The 24,265-nt window shown below is 46.7% G+C and overlaps 1 protein-coding gene across 2 annotated transcripts in view; it reads left to right on the top strand.

Moving 5' to 3' along the window:
• Positions 1-24,265, top strand: part of FIRRM (FIGNL1 interacting regulator of recombination and mitosis) — a 207,558-nt gene that overhangs the window by 5,647 nt on the left and 177,646 nt on the right. For both annotated transcript variants that reach the window (XM_088460534.1, XM_088460533.1), the window contains exons 2-4: positions 6,548-6,587; positions 6,666-6,754; positions 23,219-23,323. In XM_088460534.1, the coding sequence (XP_088316660.1) occupies positions 6,548-6,587; positions 6,666-6,754; positions 23,219-23,323 (234 nt within the window). The remainder of the gene's footprint in view (positions 1-6,547; positions 6,588-6,665; positions 6,755-23,218; positions 23,324-24,265) is intronic.

Genomic DNA, 24,265 nt, shown 5'->3' with positions numbered 1-24,265 from the left:
TGCCGCTAATTGTTCACTTACAACTGAACCTATGCAATGTGATACTGCTCATGTCTACTGTAGGGGGTCTGTCTTTGCACAGACAGCCTGTACGGCTGACCGGCAGGCTGAGACTGATAAGCACATGTGTGTACTCACTGTAGATGGCAACCGAGTAGAGGCACTGTTAGACTCTGGTAGCTTGGTGACACTTATAAAAGCTGAGCTGGTGAACCCCTTGAGGCATACAGGGAAAACTGTTGGTGTGACCTGCATACATGGGGATACTCGATATTATGTTACGGCCGAGGTGAACATCGAGACACCATGTGGTTCTGCTATAGTTTCTGTGGGTTTGGTGCATGGTCTGGTGTACGATGCAATATTGGGGAGAGACTTTGCTCACTTCTGGAAGTTGTGGGAAAGCTGTTTTGTTCCAGAAGTGAACAACCCCGATCCATTTGAGAAGGTTGTCGATGTAGTGGAGGAGGGAGTTTCTTCTGAGTCAGAGTTATTCCCTTTTTCTACTATGGTTGGCGAACTAGAGAATGCGGAACGTGACGGTGGCCCGCCAACTGATGTGCCTCCCATTGAGGTGGGAAGTGTTGTTGGGCCAGGTGATCGTCTGCCTGATTTAGAGGTCAGAAGAGAGGTCTTTGCCGTGGAGCAGTTGAATGGCCCTACTTTGGTAAAAGCCAGGGAGAATGTAAAAGTAGTTGATGGTAAACCCATAGACCCTGAAAGTCCTTTGTCCTATCCCCACATGGCAATGTGTTAGGATTTGTTATATCAGGTGACTAAGAAGGGGGAAGATATTGTGGAACAACTAATAGTTCCCAAAGCCTACAGAAGAACAATGTTGGATCTGACCCATGGTCATATAACGGCAGGCCATCTAGGCGTAGAGAAAACCACTGAGCGAATAATGCAGAGGTTTTTCTGGCCTGGGCTTCATAAAGAGGTGTCTGACTTTTGCGCTTCGTTCCCTGAGTGTCAGTATCATGCTCCCAGGCCACATTTTAAGGGTCCACTAGTTCCATTGCCTATCATAGAGGTGCCGTTTGAAAGAATAGCGATGGATTTGGTGGGACCCTTAATGAAGTCTGCCAGGGGACACCAGTATATTCTGGTCATAATGGATTATGCTACCAGGTACCCGGAAGCGATCCCATTGCGCAATACGTCAACCAAGAGCATTGCCAGAGAGCTAGTTCATGTCTTTAGCAGGCTGGGTATACCCAAGGAGATACTAACTGACCAGGGTACACCGTTTATGTCACAAGTCATGAAAGAGTTATGCCGCCTGTTCAAAATTGAACAGTTAAGAACTTCGGTTTATCACCCCCAAACCGATGGGCTGGTCGAGAGGTTTAACAAGACGTTAAAACACATGCTTAGGAAAGTGGTCGACAAGGATGGTAGGGATTGGGATTACTTATTGCCGTATTTATTGTTGGCCATAAGAGAGGTACCCCAGTCCTCCACCGGGTTTTCACCCTTCGACTTGTATGGGAAACACCCAAGGGGGTTACTAGACATTGCCAAAGAGACATGGGAGGGGCAGTCTAGTCCTTACAAAACGGTGATTGAGTATGTTTCTCAAATGCAGGAGAGAATTGCTGCGGTAGTGCCGATAGTGAGAGAGCACCTGGAACAGGCACAGCAGAGGGTATACAACCGCAATGCCCGGTTACGCAGCTTTGCTCCTGGGGACAGAGTGTTAGTGTTGGTTCCCACTGTGGAAAATAAACTTTTGGCTAAATGGCAAGAGCCCTTTGAAATCTTAGAAAGAGTGGGACAGGTCAATTACAAAGTTTACCAGCCGGGGAAAAGAAAGCCGGAACAGATATACCATATAAATCTATTAAAGCCCTGGAAAGATAGAACGGTACTGTCGGCCGTCCGAGCCCCTCCAGTAAATCCAGGGTCCTTAGTTCCCGAAGTGACAGTGGCAAAAACCCTGTCGGCAATTCAACAACAAGAGGTCAAGGAGTTTCTGATCAGAAATAGGGTGCTGTTCTCTGACGTACCTGGGAAAACCTCGGTCATTAAACATGACATAATCACTGACCCAGGGGTTAAAGTTAATCTAAAGCCCTATAGGTTACCAGAAGCACAAAGAGAATCGGTGTAGAAAGAAATTAAAAATATGCTTGAGTTAGGGGTTATTGAAGAATCACATAGTGAATGGTCAAGTCCCATTGTGTTGATTCCAAAGCCCGACGGGAGTGTGCGTTTCTGCAATGACTTCTGAAAGTTGAACAGTGTTTCAAAATTCGATGCCTACCCGATGCCAAGAGTGGATGAACTGATTGAGAGACTAGGGACGGCAAGGTATTTAACCACTCTTGACCTAACCAAAGGGTATTGGCAAGTACCGTTAACCGAGAGCGCCAAAAAGACAGCTTTTTCAGCGCCAGAGGGCTTGTTTCAGTACAAGATGTTGCCCTTCGGGCTACATGGGGCACCTGCTACCTTCCAAAGAATGATGGACAGGATTCTAAGGCCCCATAGACGGTATGCGGCTGCTTATCTGGATGACGTGGTCATTCATAGTCCTGATTGGCAGTCTCACCCAAGGTACAAGCAGTGTTGGACTCGATCTATAAGGCAGGTTTGACAGCCAACCCAAAAAAGTGTTGTCTAGGCATGGAGGAAGTAAAATATCTGGGATACTCCATTGGCAGAGGCCTGATGAAGCCTCAGCTCAATAAAGTTGATGCCATACAAAACTGGCCACGGCCTCTGAATAAGAAGCAGGTGAGAGCCTTCTTGGGAATTACGGGGTACTACAGGAGGTTTATACCCAACTTTGCCACCATGGCAGTCCCACTGACTGACCTGACCAAAGGCAAACAAAAATTCATGGTAGAATGGAGTCCTGAGGCAGAGAAAGCTTTTCAGGAGTTGAAAGTAGCGTTGTGTTCCCAACCAGTCCTGATGACTCCTAATTTTGAAAGGGAATTCATAGTACAAACCGATGCATCAGAAGTAGGTATAGGAGCGGTCCTGTCCCAGAACAAGGAGGGTGAGGAACACCCTATTTTCTATCTAAGTAGAAAGTTGAATGTACATGAGAGAAACTATGCCACAGTGGAGAAGGAGGCGTTGGCCATAAAGTGGGCGTTAGAGGCTCTCAGGTACTACTTGGTCGGAAGAAAGTTCAAATTGATCACTGACCATGCCCCTTTGAAGTGGATGTCCGAAAATAAGGACAGTAATGCGAGAATTACGAGATGGTTCTTGGCGTTACAAACTTTTACATTTTCAGTGGAACACAGGCCAGGAAGCCAGCTGGCCAATGCTGACGCGTTGTCACGCGTTCATTGTTTGGGGGCTTCAGTTGTTCCGCCCCACAGGTCGAAACAAAGGGGGGGGATATGTGATAGTATCATTGGTAAAGTGGTCTGTGGAAGGTACATTTGTCCCAGATTCCTGTTTTAAACCCCCAGGAGAAAGTCTGCAGTATAGCAGGCTTGAGTTTCGGCTTTTTGAAAAGCCGGTTTGGGACCTGGGGGTTGTGGGTGAGAGGAGAGGGAGGGCTCCACCCACGGCCACTCCAGGTTTTGGTCCTCGCAGCCTGGTAACAGGCTTGTTAGAGTTTCCACCTGAGAGTGGCCAATATAAGCCTAGTTTGGATAAGGCTGAGTGTCTCACCTGGGAGAGCAGGCAGGGAGTTTGCTCAGAGACACTTGGAAACCTAACTGTGAGTGTTGTGCTGTGCTTTTGTTGCTGGCGAGGGCATTAGGCCCTGCCAGGTTCTGGTAGTGAGGGAACTACCTGTGAAGTTAGTGCCCCGACAGGGCTAGGATTTATGTTTTCTTTATATTTCTGACATTGTACAATAAAGACTGGCGCCGACCAGCTTGTACTTGCATCCAGACTGGTGTGCTGCTTCCCTGCTGCTGTGTGTGTGTGTAAGGAAGGAGTCCTCTACCCAGGAGAGGGACCCCCTAACCTAACTGTGTCACAATATATACATTTAAGTCTATGGCAATATTAATATAAATCATCATTCTGTTTTATGTAGTACCTCTATTGAACTCTGCAGTGTTATACCAGTTTCATATTTCTTTAATTATATATTTAACAATGTAGACATAGTAAAATAGTACTTAATTAACATTGAAGCATGAAATGAATACAAATCTGGCCTAACACGAGACTAAAATTACAGCGATTGGTTCATATCTGTGACCGATCACAGAAGGTGAAACCATGGCACATCTGTTGTAATGTATTGCAGGGAGATGATTTGATATACAAACTTTGTCACACAGCGTAAGTGACCACGACGTGTTCTTGGACATTTAATAGTTTTAATTACATGGGTCCAGGAATGTTTAAAAAAAAAAAAAAGGGGGGGAGGGGGTCAGGGTTGTAATCTTAGAAAATCCAAGGTGTTTGAAATCTTTACCTATTGTACAGTAGATACTATACTGTACATCTGATTATATGTACTAGTAATATATTTTTCCAGTTTATTTTTCTACTACAATAACATGGCCACGATGGAAATTATAGGGCTGATTCAGAGATGTACGTTAACCCGATGGTTAACGCACATCTTCGATTGTAGCTGCTTTATGGTGGCGCAAGACCTGTATTGTGATCCTGCACATAGAGCGGCAGCAGACTGTCAGTGATTTACAGAGAGCAGCGATGGCATATATTTCCAAAACGGAGGCACATCACCACCATTGGAGGGTGGAGTGGGAGGGAGGAAAGAGTCCAGGATCTCCATCGGCTGACGGAGATTTCCTGGCCTCTTGAGCAACTGCGATTGCCGGCAGAGGATCACACAGATGATCCGATGCTGCGTTCACAGACGCAGCTCAGATCAGTAATGCATGTAGGAGGCAAGCTGCCTCCTGCTGCGTTACCATGATAGTGCTATCGCAGCTGCTACCATGTTAAGCAACTCCGTCCGAACCTGAATCACCCTCTATGTTGCCCACCACACAGACTCACAAGGGTTCATTTTGTCAGAAGTTATTTAACCTAGCAGTATAACTGAAGTGTGGAAGGAAATCTGAGCACATGCGGAAATCCATGTAAACATGGGGGAGAACATAAAAACTATTGATTTAAAGTGATACTGCCATCTCCAGGCGTATATAAAAATGCCTCTTTCCCATATTCACTCAATAAACGTAGTTGAAAAACACTTCCTATCTTCCCCCTAATGAGTTTTGTTTCTGCAGTGGTTTACCATCTTGAAACATCATAATGCAATTAGTGCTCCGTCATCAAAATGTTGTTCATGCTTACTCCTAGTAGCAGGGAGCAACTAAGCATATACTGTGTGACACAGAATAGGACAAAGGATCCTTATTGGGCAGTATTATTATTTTTTTTGCAAATCCTAGGTGGTCCCTAGACTTACAGGAGAGAGCTGTATATACTTTGCAAGAATTAAAGTGTGATCACATGGCATTTGATTGGCAGACTAGCCAAGCTGACATGAGTGTCCAATAATGGACTAATCGGCCACTTAAATCAGTGCACTGTTTTAACACTAATTTTATTAAGTGATTGATCAATATTACTGGTATAAGTGGTGTACTCTATAAAGTAATTGTTTAGAACAGTTGGATGGTTGTACTGTTAGTGTAAGGTGACAGCAACGAGAGTGGTTAACCAGAAGTGCTGCTTGATGTACATGTGTCAGAAACAGGCAATCTATTTTTCTCCAGTTGCTGGATTAGAAGTTTTTACTATACCCTTACTTGCTTCTAGGTTTTAAGGTAGCTTAATTAATAAAATACAAATTAACGTTCTAAAGCATGTTGGCGCCACTGTTAATGGCATACAGTATCTGCCACGGTTTTTCTCTTGGTACTTGTTTCAGTAATAGGAGTGTGCTGGTAGTTCTCTGTTGACCAAAATGCATTAACTTTTAATAAATGCAACTAAATGGCGCAAACAAAACAAACGGGAGTAAAAGTTTGTTTTGATGCCACAGAGTATGGGGCCCAAACAATGTCACTTAAGCTACCCATACACAATGTGAGATATGCTCCTTGGGACGTGATGGCTGACATATTGGGCAGTCCCCACACACTGAGCAATCCGCTACCTGACCACCCGATATGCTGGCACCCCCCACTTGCATAGCGCTGCATAAGATCGTACATCATATCCCCAGATCAAGTGAAAATGCAGTAAGATCTGGAGGTGCAATGTACGACCCCACGGGAACACGCATTGGCCAAAATCATGCCCACACACGGTACGATATAGAAGCGATATCGTGCCAATCCGTCGGATCAGCTGCTATATTGCACCGTGTATGGGCACCTTTAGAGAAATAATTGCTAGTGATGCTGTCAAATGGACAACAAGGAATAAGGTAAAGCAAATGCATAGAAGACTTTCTCAGCGTTATTAAAGAACTGTATACTTCATAAGTTGATGAATGCTGATCATGGGAACTCACTTTGTATATGTTTTATTTGTCAGAAAATGTGAATAGGAGTATGCTAGAAAAAAAAAATGTGAACCACAAATGAGAGGTCCGATAAGTTTTAAACCATAATGATTTATTATTTTCTTTAATTGATCATACTCCATGTTTCAGCGTTCAGACAATAGGAGCGAAAAAATTAGTAAGTAAAGTGACTGCCTTTTTTTATTCTACAGTGTTGAGAAATACAATTGTAATATGTTATTTTCTCCTCTTTTAGGATTATTTAATATTGTAACAGAAATGTTTCTGCCTCATATCAGCTTTTTGGATCTGGAACACACTGTATTTTCACAGGTGCTACCAAAGGTAACATTTGATAACATAAAATGAAAGTTCACTTGCTGAAACCCATATAATTTAAATTACATTTGTAATAGGTACTCTCAAGTAAATGTATAGTTGCAGATATACGGATGTCTTTGCTCATCTAGCCTCAATACGCCATGCAGTGCGTGAGTAAACAGTCAGGTCCCGTGCAACTCTGCTATGCTAGCGTCGTTTGTCTTTTTTTGCTGAAACTGCGTCTAAAGGGGGGTATCCACTTAGCGATTTAACCAAGCGATTGCATGATAACAACGTCGTTATCGTGCAATCGCTTGCAAATCGAGCATGCATCGGGCATGTTTTGGTCGGACATCGCCCGTACATGCTGGTCAACCTGACGATCTCGTCAGGTTCGGCATGTGCGGGGATGAGGGATATGCCTGGACTGAACGAGTGAACGTTCAGTCTAGGCACATCACTAGATATACAAACTAGAGCACGATTGCAATGTCGTAATCGTGCTCTCGTTTGTATATCTATTAGTGGATACCCGCCTTAAGACTGCTGATTAATTTGATATGCTACACTTGTATATCTGTGTGTGACTAAGGGCCGTATTCAATTAGCGGCAAAAAAAAAATTTCCGCTATCTGCGAAAATGTCCGGTTTTTTTTTGCCAAGAAAAGGCAAAATTGTCACCAAATGAACAGGGAAAACGGCAAACAGGCAAAAATGGAGAAAAAAAACAGGAGACAGGTTTTCTTTATATTTTTTTTTGGTTAAAAATGTGTGGATTTCTTTCCGAACCCTTTGGACACCCACCCTAATGATAAATTCCTCAAAAATCTTTCGTAAGTTGCGTACTTTGGCAAAAAACGGCTGCACAAATTTGGGTTAAAAAAAAAAATTATTGAAAATGATAAAGCAATTTTTTCCCCAGGTAATTACTGTTCCACCAGTGATCGAGACAAAAAAAATGTGGGTCCCAGGGACTCCTCAGTTTTTAAAAAATCTGGGTCCTACCTGACCTTTTCTGGGTCCCATCTAAATTAAGGTTATCTGTAAATCTAACAATTTAGCAGCTACATCCCATGAAGCATGTAGCAGATGACATTGGCCCTGGTAGAAAAAAAACAAACACATAATGAAAAAGACACACTATGGCCCTGATAGGATAAAAAAAATAGAGTCCCCCACAGGAAAAAAATATATAAACACATTGACCCCAACAGGAAAAAACGTCATGTCACTGCATCACTATCTCTGGGTTACGCCAGGATCTGACTGCATCTGAGTCACCTGGAAAAGTCCAGTGCTGCCAGGCTACAAAGAATCATCACGGAGAGTGCAGGCAGGTTTACATCAAAATATGTGGGGCCCAGTAAAAATTAAAGTAGTTCTTCCCAATCAGAGGCACACAGATATGGGAAAGCGGGCATATGCTCGCCAAGGCTGGGTGGGCAGAGGCACACATGGGGAGGAGGGGGGGCAGAGGCACACATGGGGGGGAGGGGCAGAGGCACACATGGGGGGGAGGGGCAGAGGCACACATGGGAGGCTTGTAATATTTCTTCAGGGTCCATAGGCTCCACAGGGAGACCTTGGGTATAGATTGGGGAACCAAATCCGGGCACCACGCAGTTAAAGCTTTCAGCTCCCAGAAAACACTGGGTCCACTCTCCCTATAACCCCACCCCTGAGCCAGGGGCACCTCAGTTTGAGTAGGTGCCCGGCCATGGTCCGGTCACTGTTATCGCAGAGGGGCTATTTTATTTTAGTTTGTTTTTATGATTTGTGGTAGTTTTATCTCCACAGAGCATGCAGCAACAGACTGTCCATTGGATGTATGTGCTGCCGCAACGCCAGTACTGATCTGGGGTTCTCGGCGGGAACCCGGGGTCCGTGCTAGGGATAAGGCGGGTCACTTGTAGCGGCTTCACCCCTCAGCTCAGCGCGCATTTCCATTGCGGTGTGGCTTTGCTAAGCTGCTTCCTCCTTGGGCCAGGCTTCCACTGAGGTCTCCGGCGGCCATTTTATCTCTGTGGTGCATCACAGATCTCCTAGGACGGCGTTTTATCCATCCCCCCTGCGCACCTCGCCTTTCTGCATTGTATGTGACTTATGCTAGCGCTGGCTGTCTGTGCTTTATTCTCTCACCTGTCAGTCTATATCCCTTTACAATCTGCCCTAATACAAGTGTACTTAAGGTGGTTCTGAGACTGTGTGTGTGTATATATATATATATATTACACACACACAGAGTATGTGTATGTATGCGTGTATGTATATATATGTATGTATATATATATATATATATATTTGTCAATATTTGTGAGGTTGGTCACATACTGTTGTGTGCTGCACGTTGCCATATTTTAGGTGGAACTGTGGCCCTGATTCAGAGCCGGACGCTCTGACAGAGCGCTCGCTCTGAATCAGGGCCGTACCTCCTCCTTTTTGGAGCGGCATCCTGGCCGCTCGCATAGCTGTGGGTGACCACCCTCAGCTATAGCGAGCGGCCAAAATGATGACCGCGATGGTCAAGACCATCGCGACCATCGGGCGTGCGACGAGACCCTTGCGGTAGGGTCTCGCTGCAAGCCCTGGAGTGCTTTTGGCTCTATCAGAGCCAAAAGCACTCCCACTGACATCACTAGTGATGTCAGTGGGGCCGGCCCCAGACGGTAGGCATTCCCATGGGAATGCCTCCGTCTGGGCAGCCACGCCCACCAAAGGGGGTGTGCTGTCAATCACCATCAACAGCACGCCCCCTTTGGTGCGAGACCCATAACGACGGCTTGGCCAACGTTATTCGGGTCTCGCACATGCGCACAACGGAGCCGCCTCCGTCGTGCGCATGCGCACTTGGGCAACATCGACCCGTTTGCGAGCGTTCAGTGCTCACGACCGGGTCTGAATCAGGCCCTGTGTGTTGCATACGCTGATAGTAGATCCCTGCTGCTAATCCTAGCGCCAGTCTAGACCAGTATAGCGCTGCTTGATATTTCCATAATAATTGTTAGTCTGACCAGGAAATGGAGCACGATACTGCACCCATTTTGCTATCCTGCAAGTCATGTGCTGCAGGTGTAAATAAGGAGGATTTGACTCAGGAAGGGTTATGTATAATGTGCCATCAGGTGCCGGGCCTCTTAAAGAACCCTCCCTTGGGAGTTTTTTTTGTTAGACCCTGGCCTCCATTGCGGATCACCTGGCGGCCCTAACAGTTGTGACCCACTTGGGGTTACCTCAACATGCTATCCTTCCCTTTCAGGGTATCCCGCAGTTCTTGCCGTCTACCCCTGTGACACAGACTGTCGCTCCCTTCTAGGGTTTTTTGCAGTACATGCAATCCCCTCAGGTACCACTACAGTCTTTCATTTCCCTTGCTGGGATTACCACAACAGCCACCCTGGATGGATGTCTTCTTTAAAGCTACGGCCTTTCAGACCATATTAGAGAAGAATAACCTAAGCAGGCGTCTAAACGCACTGTGGTGTCTCCCTAGTCTGCACTGCTGTCTGACACAGATGGGTCGTCAGACAATGGAGAGATGGATGATGTGTATGACTCAGATTCCCTTCATCAAGAGGTGTAGCCTATATCAAGTATTGCTATCCCTGCTTTGTTGCCTACGGTCAGGTTTATCTTAGTTATAGAGTATGACGAACCTGCCTCTAAATCAAAACACCCTCAGTTTACGCATGTTAAAATGTCTTCGGCTGTTTTCCCACTCTCTGACCAGATGGTGGATCACATGGCGGAGGTCTGGCATTCGCCAGGTAAGATGTATCACTCACAAAAGCATTTGGCCTCCTGTACCCCATTCCCTGAGGATCACTGCAAGTAATGGGAATCACCTCCTGCGGTGGATTGTAATGTTATTTGCTTGATAAAAAATGCTACTACGCCTTCCATCCCTTCCTTGAAGGATTCTGGGGATAGGAAGGTGGAAGCTGAAATCAATGTACTCTCTTTCAGGGGCTGTTGCACGTCCGATCATGGCTATAAGCTTCTGGGGATCTGATGTCTTTTGTTGCACACATTCAAGATGCAGTTTTCTATGTTGGAGAAGCAACATTGGATGCCGGTCTCCTCACCTCCAAGGGTTTCTGCCGCCACTGTATCTGCCCGCCATACCCTGTGGCTGTGCTCATGGAAGCCAGAGGTCGATGCCAAGATAGGCCTTAAAGGATTGCCCCCTAATGGGGAGATCTTGTTTGGCCCTGACCTTGACGAGATTGTAGCAGCGCTGGCAGTATCACAAACGGCCTTTCTGCTATTAGCTACTTCCACTACAAGGCCTCGGACTAAGTCCTTTTGTCCTCCAGAAAAGTCTAAAGGTCAGTCCTTTCCTAGGCAGTTGGCCTCCTCGGGGCCCGCCATACCCAGAACCAAGTAGACCTGGACCACAAGACGCCTTGCTTCTATGCCTGAGGATAAATCCTCAGCCTGACAGGAAAGGCCTTCATCTGAGGGATCTCAGAGTGAGAGACCGACTTCTTCAGTTCGCCCAGTGCTGGTGTCAAACCACCATGCATGCTTGGGTAAGAGGCCTGCTCAGACGGCCTCCCCACCTGTTTTTCTACACAGGCCATCCTTCAGACAAGAACGGGGCCTTACAAATCCAGAAAGCTATACAGTCCTTGCTATAAGCAAGGGTAATTATGCCTGCCCCACTATCATTCTACTCTCTTTCTGGTTCAGAAGCTGAATGGGTCTCATCGGCCTATCCTCAAGCTTGAACCCCCGAACAAATTCCTAAGGGTGCCAAAGTTCAGGAGGGATACCCTACGCACCATCTTCTAAGCTATGGAGCCTGGGGGCTGTATGGTATCGCTGGATATTCAGGACACTTACCTACATGTACGTATAGAGTCCGCTCCTCAGCGTTGTCTCCGGTTTGCTATGCTACAGCAACACTTCCAAATTTTCAGGCTCTGCCCTTTGGACTGTCCACAGCTCCACCGGGATTAACCGGAATTATGGCTATCATGACAGCCCACCTGCACAGGGTATCCGAATGGTACCGTATCTGGACGGCCTCCTGCGCTTAGCAGGATTTCCAGAGGTGCTTCAACGCCATTTACGGCAAACCATTGCTTTCCATCACAAGCACGGATGGTTAATCAACTGGAAAAAGTACTCTCTGAATCCCTCACAGAGAATGATTAATCTGGGAGCCCTGATGGATTCTCAGCATCAGAGAATCTTTCTGACTTTAGACAAAATCTTCAATCTTCAACTACGAGTGTGCAGATGTCTCCACAGTTGATGAGTGTCCATCCACTCAATTATGCAGGTTCTGAAATCCATGGGGTCCACCTTCGACAGTGGAATATGCTCAGTTCCATTCCAGGCCTTTTGCTAAAACTGATCCTCTCCAGGTCGAACGGGTTTCTCCATGACGCTCTCTCAGGAGGTGCGTGTGTATCTAGGTGGCTTCGACCATCTCATATGAACAAAGGGGGACATTCAGACCCGCTCGTGAGCGCAGGATGCTCGCAAGCGGGTATATGGTGCCGAATTGCGCATGCGCACGACGGAGGGAGCTCCGTCGTGCGCATGCGCGAGACCCGAATAACGACGGCCAAACCGTCGTTATGGGTCTCGCACCAAAGGGGGCGTGCTGTCGATGTTGACTGACAGCACGCCCCCTTTGGTGGGCGTGCCAGGGGCGTGGCTGCCAGACGGAGGCGTTCCCATGGGAACGCCTACCGTCTGAGTCCGGCCCCACTGACATCAGTAGTGATGTCGGTGGGAGTGATTTTCGCTCTGATAGAGCCAAAATCACTCCAGGGCTTGCGGTCACCAAGACCCTACCGCAGGGTCTCGTCGCAAGCCCGATGGTCGCGATGGTCTTGACCATCGTGACCATCATCATGGACGCTCGCTATAGCTGTGGGTGGTAACCCAGAGCTATGCGAGCGTCCATGAGGCCGCTCCAAATGAGGGAGGAGGGCCCTGATTCAGAGCGAGCGCTCTGGTCAGAGCGTCCGGCTCTGAATCAGGCCCAAAGGTCGCCCCTTTTTGGATCCCGGACTGGATAGTCCTTACAACGGACACCAGTCTCGGGCTGGGGCGCAGTGACCGATCCGCACTCCGTTCAGGGCCGTTGGACATCGGTCGTTTCTACCCTGCCAATCCTCATGTTGGAACTTTGAGCTGTCTAGGTGTCCTCAAACTGACCCAACACATACGTAACAGTAAACCTGTACAGGTTCAGTCCGACTATGTCACAACTGTGACTTACGTCAAGGAGGCACTCGAAGTCGGGCATCAATGACAGAAGTTTTACACATTCTGACATGGGCCAATGGTCTCCTCCTGGCCAAACTGCCTGTGTTCGGGTCCAGTACTAGAGATACCGAAGCAACCTTCGGTGACGCATTGTCAGTGAAGTGGACCTTCCAATTTGCGTACATGTTTCCTCTGGTCTCTCCCTCGAGTTCTTCGGAAGTTCAATCAAGACGGAGGTACTGTCCTGCTGGTGGCTCCAGCTTGACCCACGTATCTGGTACTTCGTTTTTCGGAGTATATTCATTGACACTCTGTTCATGCGGCCACAACATCCGGACCTGTTGTCTCAGGGTCCTTGACTTTCCCCGCACCTGGATAAGTCTGTCTTTGACTACGTCCCTAAGAAGGTCCAACGGATTCCCTGGCTCTGTCATCTTCAGGATGCTTAGAGCGTGTAAGCTAGCTTCTGCTGGGAACTACCACAGAGTGTGGCATGCATATTTCTAGTGGTATCGTACCAGTAGCTTCGATCCTCAAGTGTTTAGGATTTCCAGAGTCATGGCATTCCTTCTAGATGGATTGGGTCTAGCCTTCCGCCTGGCTTCCCTGGAAGTGCAGGTCTCAGCATTGTCAGTAGGGTTCCGGTGTAGAATTGCTCCACTCCCGGGTATCCAGACCTTTATTAAGGGTGTTCTCTGGATTCTACCTCCCTTTGTCCCACCTAGGGGCTCCTTGGGATTTGGCAGTGGTTCTTCGGGTCCTCCGGGGACCTTCATTTGAACAACTAGTTTTGGTAAACCTTACGTGGTTTATTACTTAGACTCTTTTTTTTTTATTCTTTTATGGCGTTTGCATCTGTCAGGAGTGTGTCAGAATGAGGGCGCTTTCCTGTGGCTCCCTCTTCTGGATATTTCACCTAGACAGGGCAGTGAGTTGCTCTCTCCCTGTGTTTCTTCCTAGGGTGGTTTTTATTCAGCAACTTATGGTACCGGCCTTTCAGTCACCTGTCCTCTCGGTAGGTGTGAGGCCTCTTGGCTGTGGTCAGTGCTCTCAGGATTCACGTGGACCGTACCAGTTCCCTGGAAATCTGACTCCTTATTTGTGCTCTATAGATTTCACAAGAAAGGATGGCCTGCCAGTTAACTAACATTGGTTTGATGGCTTCGTATGACTATATCAGGGGCCTACACACAGGAAGGTCTTCCTGTTCCGGCTTCTGATGTTGCTTATTCTACTCTGTCTGTGGGCGGCTCGTCGTGGCGCCTCGGCTGTTCAGTCTTGCATGGTGGCCACGTGGTCTTCGTTTCAGAACTTTCTAAGGTTCTATGCATTAGATACCTTTGCCTCTTAAGATGCTTCCTTTGGGCGACGGATTCTCCTCTCAGAGCAGGAGCGTCCCCACCCTTATAAGGACTGCTTTGGGACATCCCCAAGGTCTCCCTGTGGAGCCTATGGACCCTGTAGAAGAAAATGAGATATGGTAAGAACTTACCTTTGTTATCTCTCTTTCTTCGAAGTCGATAGGGTCCACAGGGCACCCTCCCTGACGCACCTAGCTTCATATGGGCTATGTTACTGGTCACCAGTTTCCTGTCTCCTTCTCTGTGAGTGTGGATGTTGTCTTTTGTTCTCTCTCTTTCCTACTCTGGCCTTTGGCTACTTACAAACTGAGGTGCCTCGGGGGCGGGGTTATAGGGAGAGTGGACTCAGTGCATCCTGGGAGCTGAAAGCTTTAACTGCATGGTGCCCGGATTTGGTTTCCCCAACCTATACCCCAAGGTCTCCCCGTGGACACTATGAACTTCGAAGAAAGATATAACAAAGGTAAGTTCTTACCATATCTCTCATTATTTACACAAAAAAAACAGTGTGGGCTGCAGTATTTATCGCCAGAGCCCAGCAGCAGTGGCATCAAATTGGCTGCCTGACATTACAGCGGGCTGGCTGCGGGGAACTCTTATACACTTTATACATTGGTGTGGTGAGCAATCTCGGGACTTCCCTGCTCACCACACTGAGACGCCGCGCTGTATGTCACAAATATCACTCCATGCTGCCGGGCCAATTCCTATCCCCCGGTGCAAGTTCAGAAGCGGGCCCTATAAACACTCCTGGTGACCCGGTGCGAGTCCTGGCGGCCGCACTCCATGCTGTCGGATTGGCGAGTATGGACAGCCGCCCGGCGACTTCAATCACCTAGTGCACACAGAAGCAGCCCACAAACACCCCTGGCAGCCCGGTGCGGGTACCAGCGGCCGCACAGCGTGCACTATAGCACCCTTGTTCTGCCTCGAGCCGGCCCGAAGCACCAGTCGCCCACACACTTTCCGGAGGATGTCTTCACTTTGGGTGCAGGGGCCATCATCGTCACATCAGTCCCTGTAATGCCGCAGGCGCCAAAGAGGTCCGCCTGGTTTTATTGTCTGCAGCAAATCACTCATTTAAGGGGGAGCCAGGGGATTGGCCGCAGTGGAGCGTGTCCCCAGGGAACCACCCATTCCGAAAAAGTGAGTCCTCGATACCAGGTAAAATACGTGCTATTCGTATTTGCAATCACTGTCCACGTAAATTGGGGGTACATTTAAAATGGGTGCAAGCATATTTTCTTGTCGTAAAAACGCAGTTTTAAAAAAACGCCTGCTGCGACCGCGTGCGATGTTTTGAACAATTGACGCATCCATACCGCCCCTCAAAAAATCAGACCTAAACGTTAAACCCATTTTCAGCGATTTTTTTATTTTTTTTCTCACCCAAAATTTGTGTGGTTATTTTTCGCCAAAGTGTGCAACTTGTGAAAAAATGTTGGGGTCATTCATTATTAGGGGGGCGTCCAAAGGGTTCTTAAAGAAATCCCCACATTTTTAGTCAAAGATAGGGATTTTGCAATTTTTTTCTACTGAACTGGCATGGAGAAAACTTTTCTGTGTTTTTTTTTTTCCCTCTATTTTTGCCTGTTTGCCATTTTCGCCGCTTTTATGGCAAAAATGTTGCATATTTTGGCGAACAATATTCTACCGTCCTACTGGTCTTTGTTATTCTCTTGTTAGCACACCAGGTTTAGAAGGACACTTCAGATTACTTTTTTTCAGACCCTTTATTATGTTTCCTTGTATTGTCTTCTTCGGGGTCCATGGGGTCCACAGGAATTACCTTGGGGTATGTGGTTATAGTGATCCAGGCACCAAACAGTTACAAGCTTTAGCTCCCAGGATGCAATGAGTCCTCCTCCATATATACCCCGCCCCTGGCTACAGGCACTCAATTTTTTGTTTGCTGCGCAGGAGTGCACCTTGTGAAGAAATGTGCCTCGGAAGTCCCAAGCAAGTTTTTTTTTTTTTTTTTTTTTTTTTCTACCTATGAGTCCGGATGGACGCCAGTGCTGCTGCTAGGTCTACCCCTCCCGGCGCCGCAACACCAGTGAGGGAACTGGTGATTTCGGCGGGCGTGAGCGCTGAGCCCAGGACTGCAGCCGAAGACACCGGTAAGGTGGTTCCCCGCTAGCCGCTGACGGCAGGGAACCGAGTGGCATTCCGTACCTCCGGCGGTGTAGACCTGTCGGAGGCCGCTGTTGTAAGGAACCAGGGTAGACTGCTTCGCCCACTAGACCACAGGGGCATAAAATCTGGCAGCCGGGGATGATAATGGCGGCGGTCATGTATAAGTGCGCCCTGTGGATCCATACAGCCTAGGGGCATGTAGGCTCTCCCCGGCGGCCCCTCCCCCCAACCCAGACCCTGGTCCAGAGACTAGGTTTCCCGCATCTGGGTTGCTCCTCTCTGTATATGAGAAGGCCAGAGAGACCACTCTCGGTGGAAGCGAATCTTAGGAGGTTTGGTCAGTCTCCCTGCATACCTCTCCTTAGGTGGCGAGGTTACACAGAGCTCGATATCCTACTTTGCCTTTGTGCTGTTCGTAGTTGACTAAGAGCTTATTGCATATATATATATATTTATATTTATATATATATATTTATATATATATATATATGTATATGTATGTATGTTTTATTTTTTTTTGCATTGTATGTGACTTGTGTAAGTCTACTGTGTATTATACTGCAATTTCTTATAACTGTCAGTTATAACCATCACTGCTGTTCTTCCTCATAACCCTCTGCTACAGGTGTGTGGGTTACTTTGGGGGTGAACTCTGTCACATTGTATTATATTACTTTGCATAACATTGTGTGTATTGTTATATCCAAAGAAAATGAAAGCAGGAGGCAAATGCCCCTGTGCTGGTTTCATGTATGGCCTGTCAGGTGGGGTTGGGCCCCCTTGGGCTTCTTTTTCCCAGATCATGGCGCAGGTTGTAAACCGGTTATCTGCTCCTAGGCCTGTCCCTACTATGGGGTACCCTCAGCAGCTACAACCTGCTATGTTTATGCCTCCTATGCATCCGTCCTGGATGGATGTTTATGCCCATTCAAGTCAGAGTATGGTTCCATCCCCTGGTGCATTTCAGCAAACGTTGCAAGCAGCCAGGCCGGTACAGTTTAAAACCAGAATGTGGTCGGCTTCCTCCTATCACTCCTTCCAGCCTGCAGACTCTGATGCATCTTCGGATGAGTGTGACGACATACAGGGCTCCTCTCAAGAGTCTCTCTCGGGAGAAGGGGACCATTTTCAAACAGCAGATGTTCCCTCCTTGATTAGGGTGGTCAAAGCTGTTTTAAACATAGATAGTGAAGAGCCAGAGCTTAAGAAGGCTCCGGTGTTCAAACGCCAGAAATTTGTTAAGGCTGAGTTTCCTAAATCAGAGCATCTCTCTGAACTTATGGGGGAAGCATGGAGTTCTCTGGATAGACTATTCCATGTTACAAAAAAGGTTACAGCTTTATTCCCCCTCCCATTGGACAAATGCGCTAGGTGGGAAGTTACGCCGACGATAGATGCTCATATGGCACATCCTGGCACAATCCTCCCTTAAGGATTCAACAGATAGGAGACTTGAAGCCTGTCTCAATGCGGTCTTTTCTCGGTCTAGGGCTGTTACCCGTCTGGCTATGGTCACTGCCTGGGTATCTAAGGCCATTGAAGAATGGACAAGGGCACTGGAAAATACTCTGTCAGCTGTTCTCTAGAAGCCTCTGGAAATTATCTCCTATATCAAGGAGGCAGCCTCCTACCTGGGAGAGGCGACATTAGACACCGGTATTCTGACTTCTAAGGCATCAGCTGCCTCAGTTGTTGCTCGCAGAACCCTATTGTTAAAGGACTGGAAACCAGATGCAGGGTCCAAGAAGGCTCTGGAATCCCTGCCGTTTGTGGGAGGCATCCTGTTTGGCACAGAATTGGATAAAATTGTAGCTAGGTTGGCAGCTTCCAAAGCGGCTGGTCTACCCCTAGACCTAGGCAGTCAGCCTTTAAAGCCTTTCGGCCGCAAGGAAAAGCGAAAGGTCAGTCTTGATCTAGAACCGGTTCTCGTAAGAGACTGCAAACTAAGAGATCATGGGCAAATGTCCGGCTTCCAAGTCAGACGATAAAGCCATGGCCTGATAGGGCGGGCCTCCCCCTGGGGAATCCCTGGGTAGGATGCTGATTTCTTCAATTTTCGGATACCTGGCATCTCGCAACAACAGACGCCTGGGTTCGGGAGGAGGTCTCTCTGGGGTATGCCCTTACTTTCTGGAGAAGTCCCCCGCAAAGGTTTTTCTGCACAACTCCTCCGGCGGATTCTGCAAAAGCCTTAGCCCTCCAGCAGGCCATTCGTTCCCTGCTGGATTTAGGAGTAATAATCCAGGTTCCGGTAGATCAACAAAGAAGGGGTTATTCCAATCTATTTTTGATCCAAACACCCAATGGGTTTTGCCGGCCTAATCTGAAAGGTCTCAACACATTTATCCATTGCCCAAGTTCCGTATGGAAACCCTTCGGTCAATTGTTTTGGCAATGGAACCGGGACATTTTATGATGACCTTGGACATTCAGGAAGCATATCTGCATGTGCCAATTACACCTTCCCACCAAAGGTTTCTGCGGTTTTTTGTTTCTGCAGAAACATTTCCAATTTCTGGTGCTGCCTTTTGGTTTGTCAACAGCCCCGCCGGTGTTTACCAAGATAATGGCAGTTATGACGGCCTACCTCAGGTGTCAGGAAGTCGGGATACTGCCATACTTGGACGATCTCCTGATATTGGCACAAAGGTATTGCAGCATCATTTCAGACTGACTATTGCCTGTCTACACAGACATGGCTGGATCATAAATTGGAAGAAGTAATCGCTTTTTTTACAGTGCAACAGATGGTGCATTTAGGTGCATGCCTGGATTCTCTGACACAAAGGACATTTCTGCCACAAGACAAGATTGTGGCCCTTCAATTGTGGATTTGCAGATTTCTCCGCAATCAGTCAGTATCTGTCCACTCAGCGATGCAGGTACTGGGGTCCATGGCATCCACCTTCGATAAGGTGGAATATGCTCAGTTCCATTCCAGACTGCTGCAACAGTTGATCCTCTCCCGTTGAATGGGGAGTACCAGTTAATAAGGTCACAGACGATCCGTCTTTCTCCAGAGGTTCGGTTGTCCCTCTCATGATGGTTGCAGACATTTCGTCTGAACAGGGGTTGCCCCTTCTGGATTCCAGATTGGGTACTCCTCACTAATGATGCCAGCCTCCCCGGTTGGGGTGCAGTGACAGGTCAACACACATTTTATTGAAGATGGACGACCTAGGAGGGTCTCCTGTCCATAAACATCCTGGAACTGCGTGCAGTATTCAGAGCACTCGTTAAGGCACAGGATATACTGAAGGGCAGGCCTGTCCAGGTACAGTCCGACAATGCCACCGCAGTAGCCTACTTCAACCATCAGGGAGGCACACGAAGTCGGGCTGCCATGGAGGAAGTGACAAACATTCTGGTCTGGGCAGAATGTCATCTTCCAGCAATCTCTGCAGTATTCATACCAGGAGTCTTCAACTGGATAGCAGAGTTCCTAAGTCTGCAGGATATAGATGCCGGGGAGTGGGCTCTTCATCCAGATGTATTTCAGAGCCTAGTGGACAGATGGGGACTACCAGATATAGTCCTCATAGCCTCAGGACACAACCACAGGGTCCCCAGGTATGGGTCCAGAATCAGGGATTCCTCAGCCGATTTTGTGGGCGTTCTAGCAGTGCAGTGGAACTTCAAGCTAGCGTATCTCTTTCCTCCGTTCTCCCTCGTCCCAAGGGTCATCAGACATTTCAAGCAGGTGGGTTGAACAGTAATACTGATAGCCCCTGCTTGGCCCAGATGCCATCGGTTCACTGACCTTCAGAGTCTCTCCATAGACACTCCATGATGTAAGCATACAAAATATGATCCTGAAGTTTTTAGGGTCTCTCGAGTGCTTGATTTTCTTCAGGCTGGGTTAGACCGGGGTTTCCGCCTGGCCACCCTGAGAGTTCGGGAATCTGCACTCAGTTTGGTTTCAGCGAAGAATTGCCCTGCTGCCTGATGTTAGGACTTTTTTTTAGGGTGTTCTGAGGGTTCAGCCTCCTTTTTGTCCCTCCGGTAGCTTCGTGGGATTTTTCTTTGGTTCTCAGGGCTCTACAGGCTCTCACATTTGAACCCCTGAAATCAGTAGACCTTAAGTGGTTGACAGCAAAGACAGTTTTTCTTCTTGCTATCTCCTCTGCCTCTAATTTGGTAGCCCTTTCTTGTCGCTCTCCCTTTTTTATTTTTCATCAGGATAGAGCTGTTCTTTGTACCAGGGTGGGTTACCTTCCTAAGGTAGTATCCCGCTTTCATGTGAATAAAGAAATTGTGGTTCCAGTCTTCAGGCCTCTCTGTAGGTGAAGCTTCTCTGGATGTTAAATGTGCCCTACATATCTACATGGATTGTACCAACCCTATTAGGAAATCGGATTCTCTTTTTGTGTTATAGCGCTGTCATAAGCGAGGCTGGCCAGTTAACAAACAGACTCTGGCTAGGTGGCTTCATATGACAATTTCTCAAGCTTTCACACAAGCTGAGCTCTTTGTTGCAAACAGTGACAGCACATTCTACTCGATCCGTGGGACCATCGTGAGCGTTTCGTCGTGGTGCCTCTGCTGAACAATTGTGCAAGGCAGCCATGTGGTTTTCCGTCCACACTTTTGTCAAATTTTACACATTTCATAAATTTGCCTCTCAGGGTGCTTCCTTTGGGCATCTGATTCTCCTTTCTACTAAACAGGAGCGTTCCCACCCTTAAGGAAACTGCTATGGGACATCCCTAAGGAAATTCCTGTGGACCCTATGGACCCCGAAGAAGAAAATAGAGTTAACAAAGGTATGTTATACCATAACACTTTTTTTCTTTGAGGTCCGCAGGGCACCCACCCTAACGCACCTAATGTTATTGGGTAATCTTTTTCTTTTGTATTTCACTGATTCCCTCTTCTTAGAGAGAGAGTGTTTTTGTGGTACAATTGTCCTTCCTTCTCCTGCCTTGGGCTTGGTAACAAACTGCCTGTAGCCAGGGGCGGGGTATATATGGAGGAGGACCCAGTGCATCCTGGGAACTGAAGCTTTTAACTGTTTGGTGCCTGGACCTCAAAGAAAAAGAGTTAACAAAGGTATGTTATATCATAACTCTTATTTTCTCACCTGGTTGATCCTAAATATTTCTTCATTTGAATACATTTTCTGTGTATATACTTTCATTATGTAGGAGTAATGCCATTCGGATTCCCTGTTTGGTATTTACATGCCCGTAGAAAGGGATATAGGGGTCAATCCAATTAGGTGCGAATCGTGTGTTGCTATTTTCTCTTCGAATTTGCATAGCAAATGCATTTTGCAATCCAATTAGCAACCTGCACTGAATCCGTCAGACTGAATTTGCATCTTTCCATTCGCACCTGCCTGAGGGTGAGAGATGGAAAGGAAAATCTTTATTTTAAGGTTAAAATGTTGAGACACTGTGCTGAATCCCTTGGACACCCCCCTAATGACTAATTAGGCGTTTGGAAGTTTCCAATTTGCTTAATTAGTCCAATAATTACGTCAGTTTTTGGGGTAATAAACAATTGTCCTGAAATTACCCGAAAATCAACTTTTTTGTTATTTTACGCACCCCAAATTTGAATTACAATATTTTTTTAATTGAAAAATATTTTTTTAGATCATTTTTTCTAGGTGCCCTCAAAGTACCCCAAAATCACCTTTTTTTTTTTCCTACTTTTTTTTTTTTTGCATTTTTCATTTAATTCGTTTGAGATTAAGCGAAAAGTTTTTGTTTGTTTTTTAATCATTTTCTTGCATTTAACCCCCCCCCCCCCACACACACACACACAAATCAGCCATTTGACACCATTTAAAAACCTACAGTACCTTCCTAATGCCCACAAACAGCCTTCTATACGGTCCTGCTAACAAAATTATTAGGGTTCCAGGATGGTGTCCTCACGTTTTCATGCACTTCTCTCAAATCTCATTTGGCAGTCAATTCGCACCCCTTCACTGCGAGTAGGGCGAATAGGCAATTTTAATTGGATTGGAGAATTCTCGGGAGCACGCTTCAATGCGAGTGTCTAGAAACAAACTTGTTACCTGGAATTTGCACCTGATTTGGATTGACCCCATAATGTCTCCTCTCATTTGATAATCCATTCCGCACTATTCTGACATAATTACGATTTTCTCTAAGCTGTCAGCACATTTAACCAAGACAGTCAGGTCCTCCTTGGGCGATACATCTTGGAACTTTGTCGTACCTGATTTTCAGGGTAGCCCTCTGGCCTTACTTGTACTTTTTCATAATTTTGCCAACTGATACCTGCTAACTCTTCCTATCTTAGTTGGAAGGGCTTCCAAAAGGCTGCTGGTTTATAGACACCCCTTTCTGTCTTTGTGTACTCTTTAGTATTTATTTTTTTGTTTTTGTTTTACAGTTCAATTCCTTTCTCAGAGGTGATTGGGTACACAGTATGCTAACCTACCCACCCCCTTAGGAATGTCTAGTTCTCTATTCTACTTTGCTCTTTTCATTTCTCTTTAAAGGGCTAGTTTAAACTGAAGAGAAGGTGGGGCGGTAAAACCCATAGCCTTTTCTGGTTTAAGAGGCCTTGAACTATTAGGATTTGTAGCTGGTGTTTCTGATTATGACCATGATTAATTATTTTTTTTTATTACACAGTATATTTGCTGTACCAAGCACAGGGAACCGGCAGTTCCTACATAACATGAGAAACCTCTATAATCCAGTGATATGTGGCATTAGTTGTGGTGTTTTGTGTTTTTTGTTTTTTTTTACCTGTTTCAAAAACTAATTCTGTATTTTATGCCTTTGTTCAGACTGTAAAACAATTCTACAGTGTTGTAAATGAAATCTCAAGTCAGGCAACGGAATTATCAAATCAAAACCCTCAACTGAAGAATGCATTAAGGAATATTCTGCAGGTATTGCTAATATATTTTAAAGTTACTACGGTTTTTATAAGCGTGCGCATGTCAAACACTTTTAGGGGCCTATTCATCATGACATAATGCCTCATTCATCATGCCTCACTAACAGAAGTATAATTTCCGAAAAGCTCTTTTTTTCTTCTTCGGGGTCCATGGGGTCCACAGCCATTACGTTGGGGTATGAATCCCGGTCACCAAACAGTTAACGCAAATGAGTTCTCTGCTCCCAGGATGCATCGGGGTTCCTCCTCATATACCCCACCCCTGCCTCAGGTAGCCAGTTCTTCCTGTTTGGTGTGTTCACCACATAGACAGTGGATCTGCTGGAGCAGTCCTGCAGACGAGTAGAAAAAAAAAAAAGGAGAGTCTTACTCTCTATCTCAGCGGGTGATCTGAGCTGTCCTGGTAGCAGCCTCAGGTTATGTCTCAGGTGGCGGAATGGCTGGTTGCCCCGGTACCACCGGTTTGGGGTTTACCTCAGCAGATGCATCCTATGCCCATGATGCGGCCGCCTTGGATGGACTCTGGTGCTGGTAAGGTTATGGCATCATCCTCGGGGGTTTTTCAGCCTCAGGTTGTCAAGCCAAAGCAGCCTAAATCTAGGCGCCATGTATTGCCTCATATGGGTGAGTACTCCAGTGCCTCCTCCGAGGAGGAGGGTGATGATCATTTCCCAGTAGCCGATGTCCCCTTTCTGATAAGGGTTGTAAAATCGGTGTTAAATATTGAGGAAGGGGATCTTCTGCCTAGGAAGCCCCCCTGTTTAAGCGCCAGAAAGTGGTTAAGGCAGAATTCCCAAAGTCTGAACATTTATCAGAACTTATGGAGGAAGCCTGGGTCCATCCGGATAAGATAAGCCATTCTTCTAAAAGAATGGCGCTTCTATATCCTTTTCCAGCAGAGTACTGTGCCAAGTGGGAGAATCCACCTTCAGTT

This window comes from Taudactylus pleione, unplaced genomic scaffold (genome assembly GCF_031769625.1).
Source record: "Taudactylus pleione unplaced genomic scaffold, aTauple2 ptg000048l, whole genome shotgun sequence".
NCBI lineage: Eukaryota > Metazoa > Chordata > Amphibia > Anura > Myobatrachidae > Taudactylus > Taudactylus pleione.
Note: the sequence above shows the minus strand (reverse complement) of the source record. Positions and strands in the feature narration are given on the sequence as shown.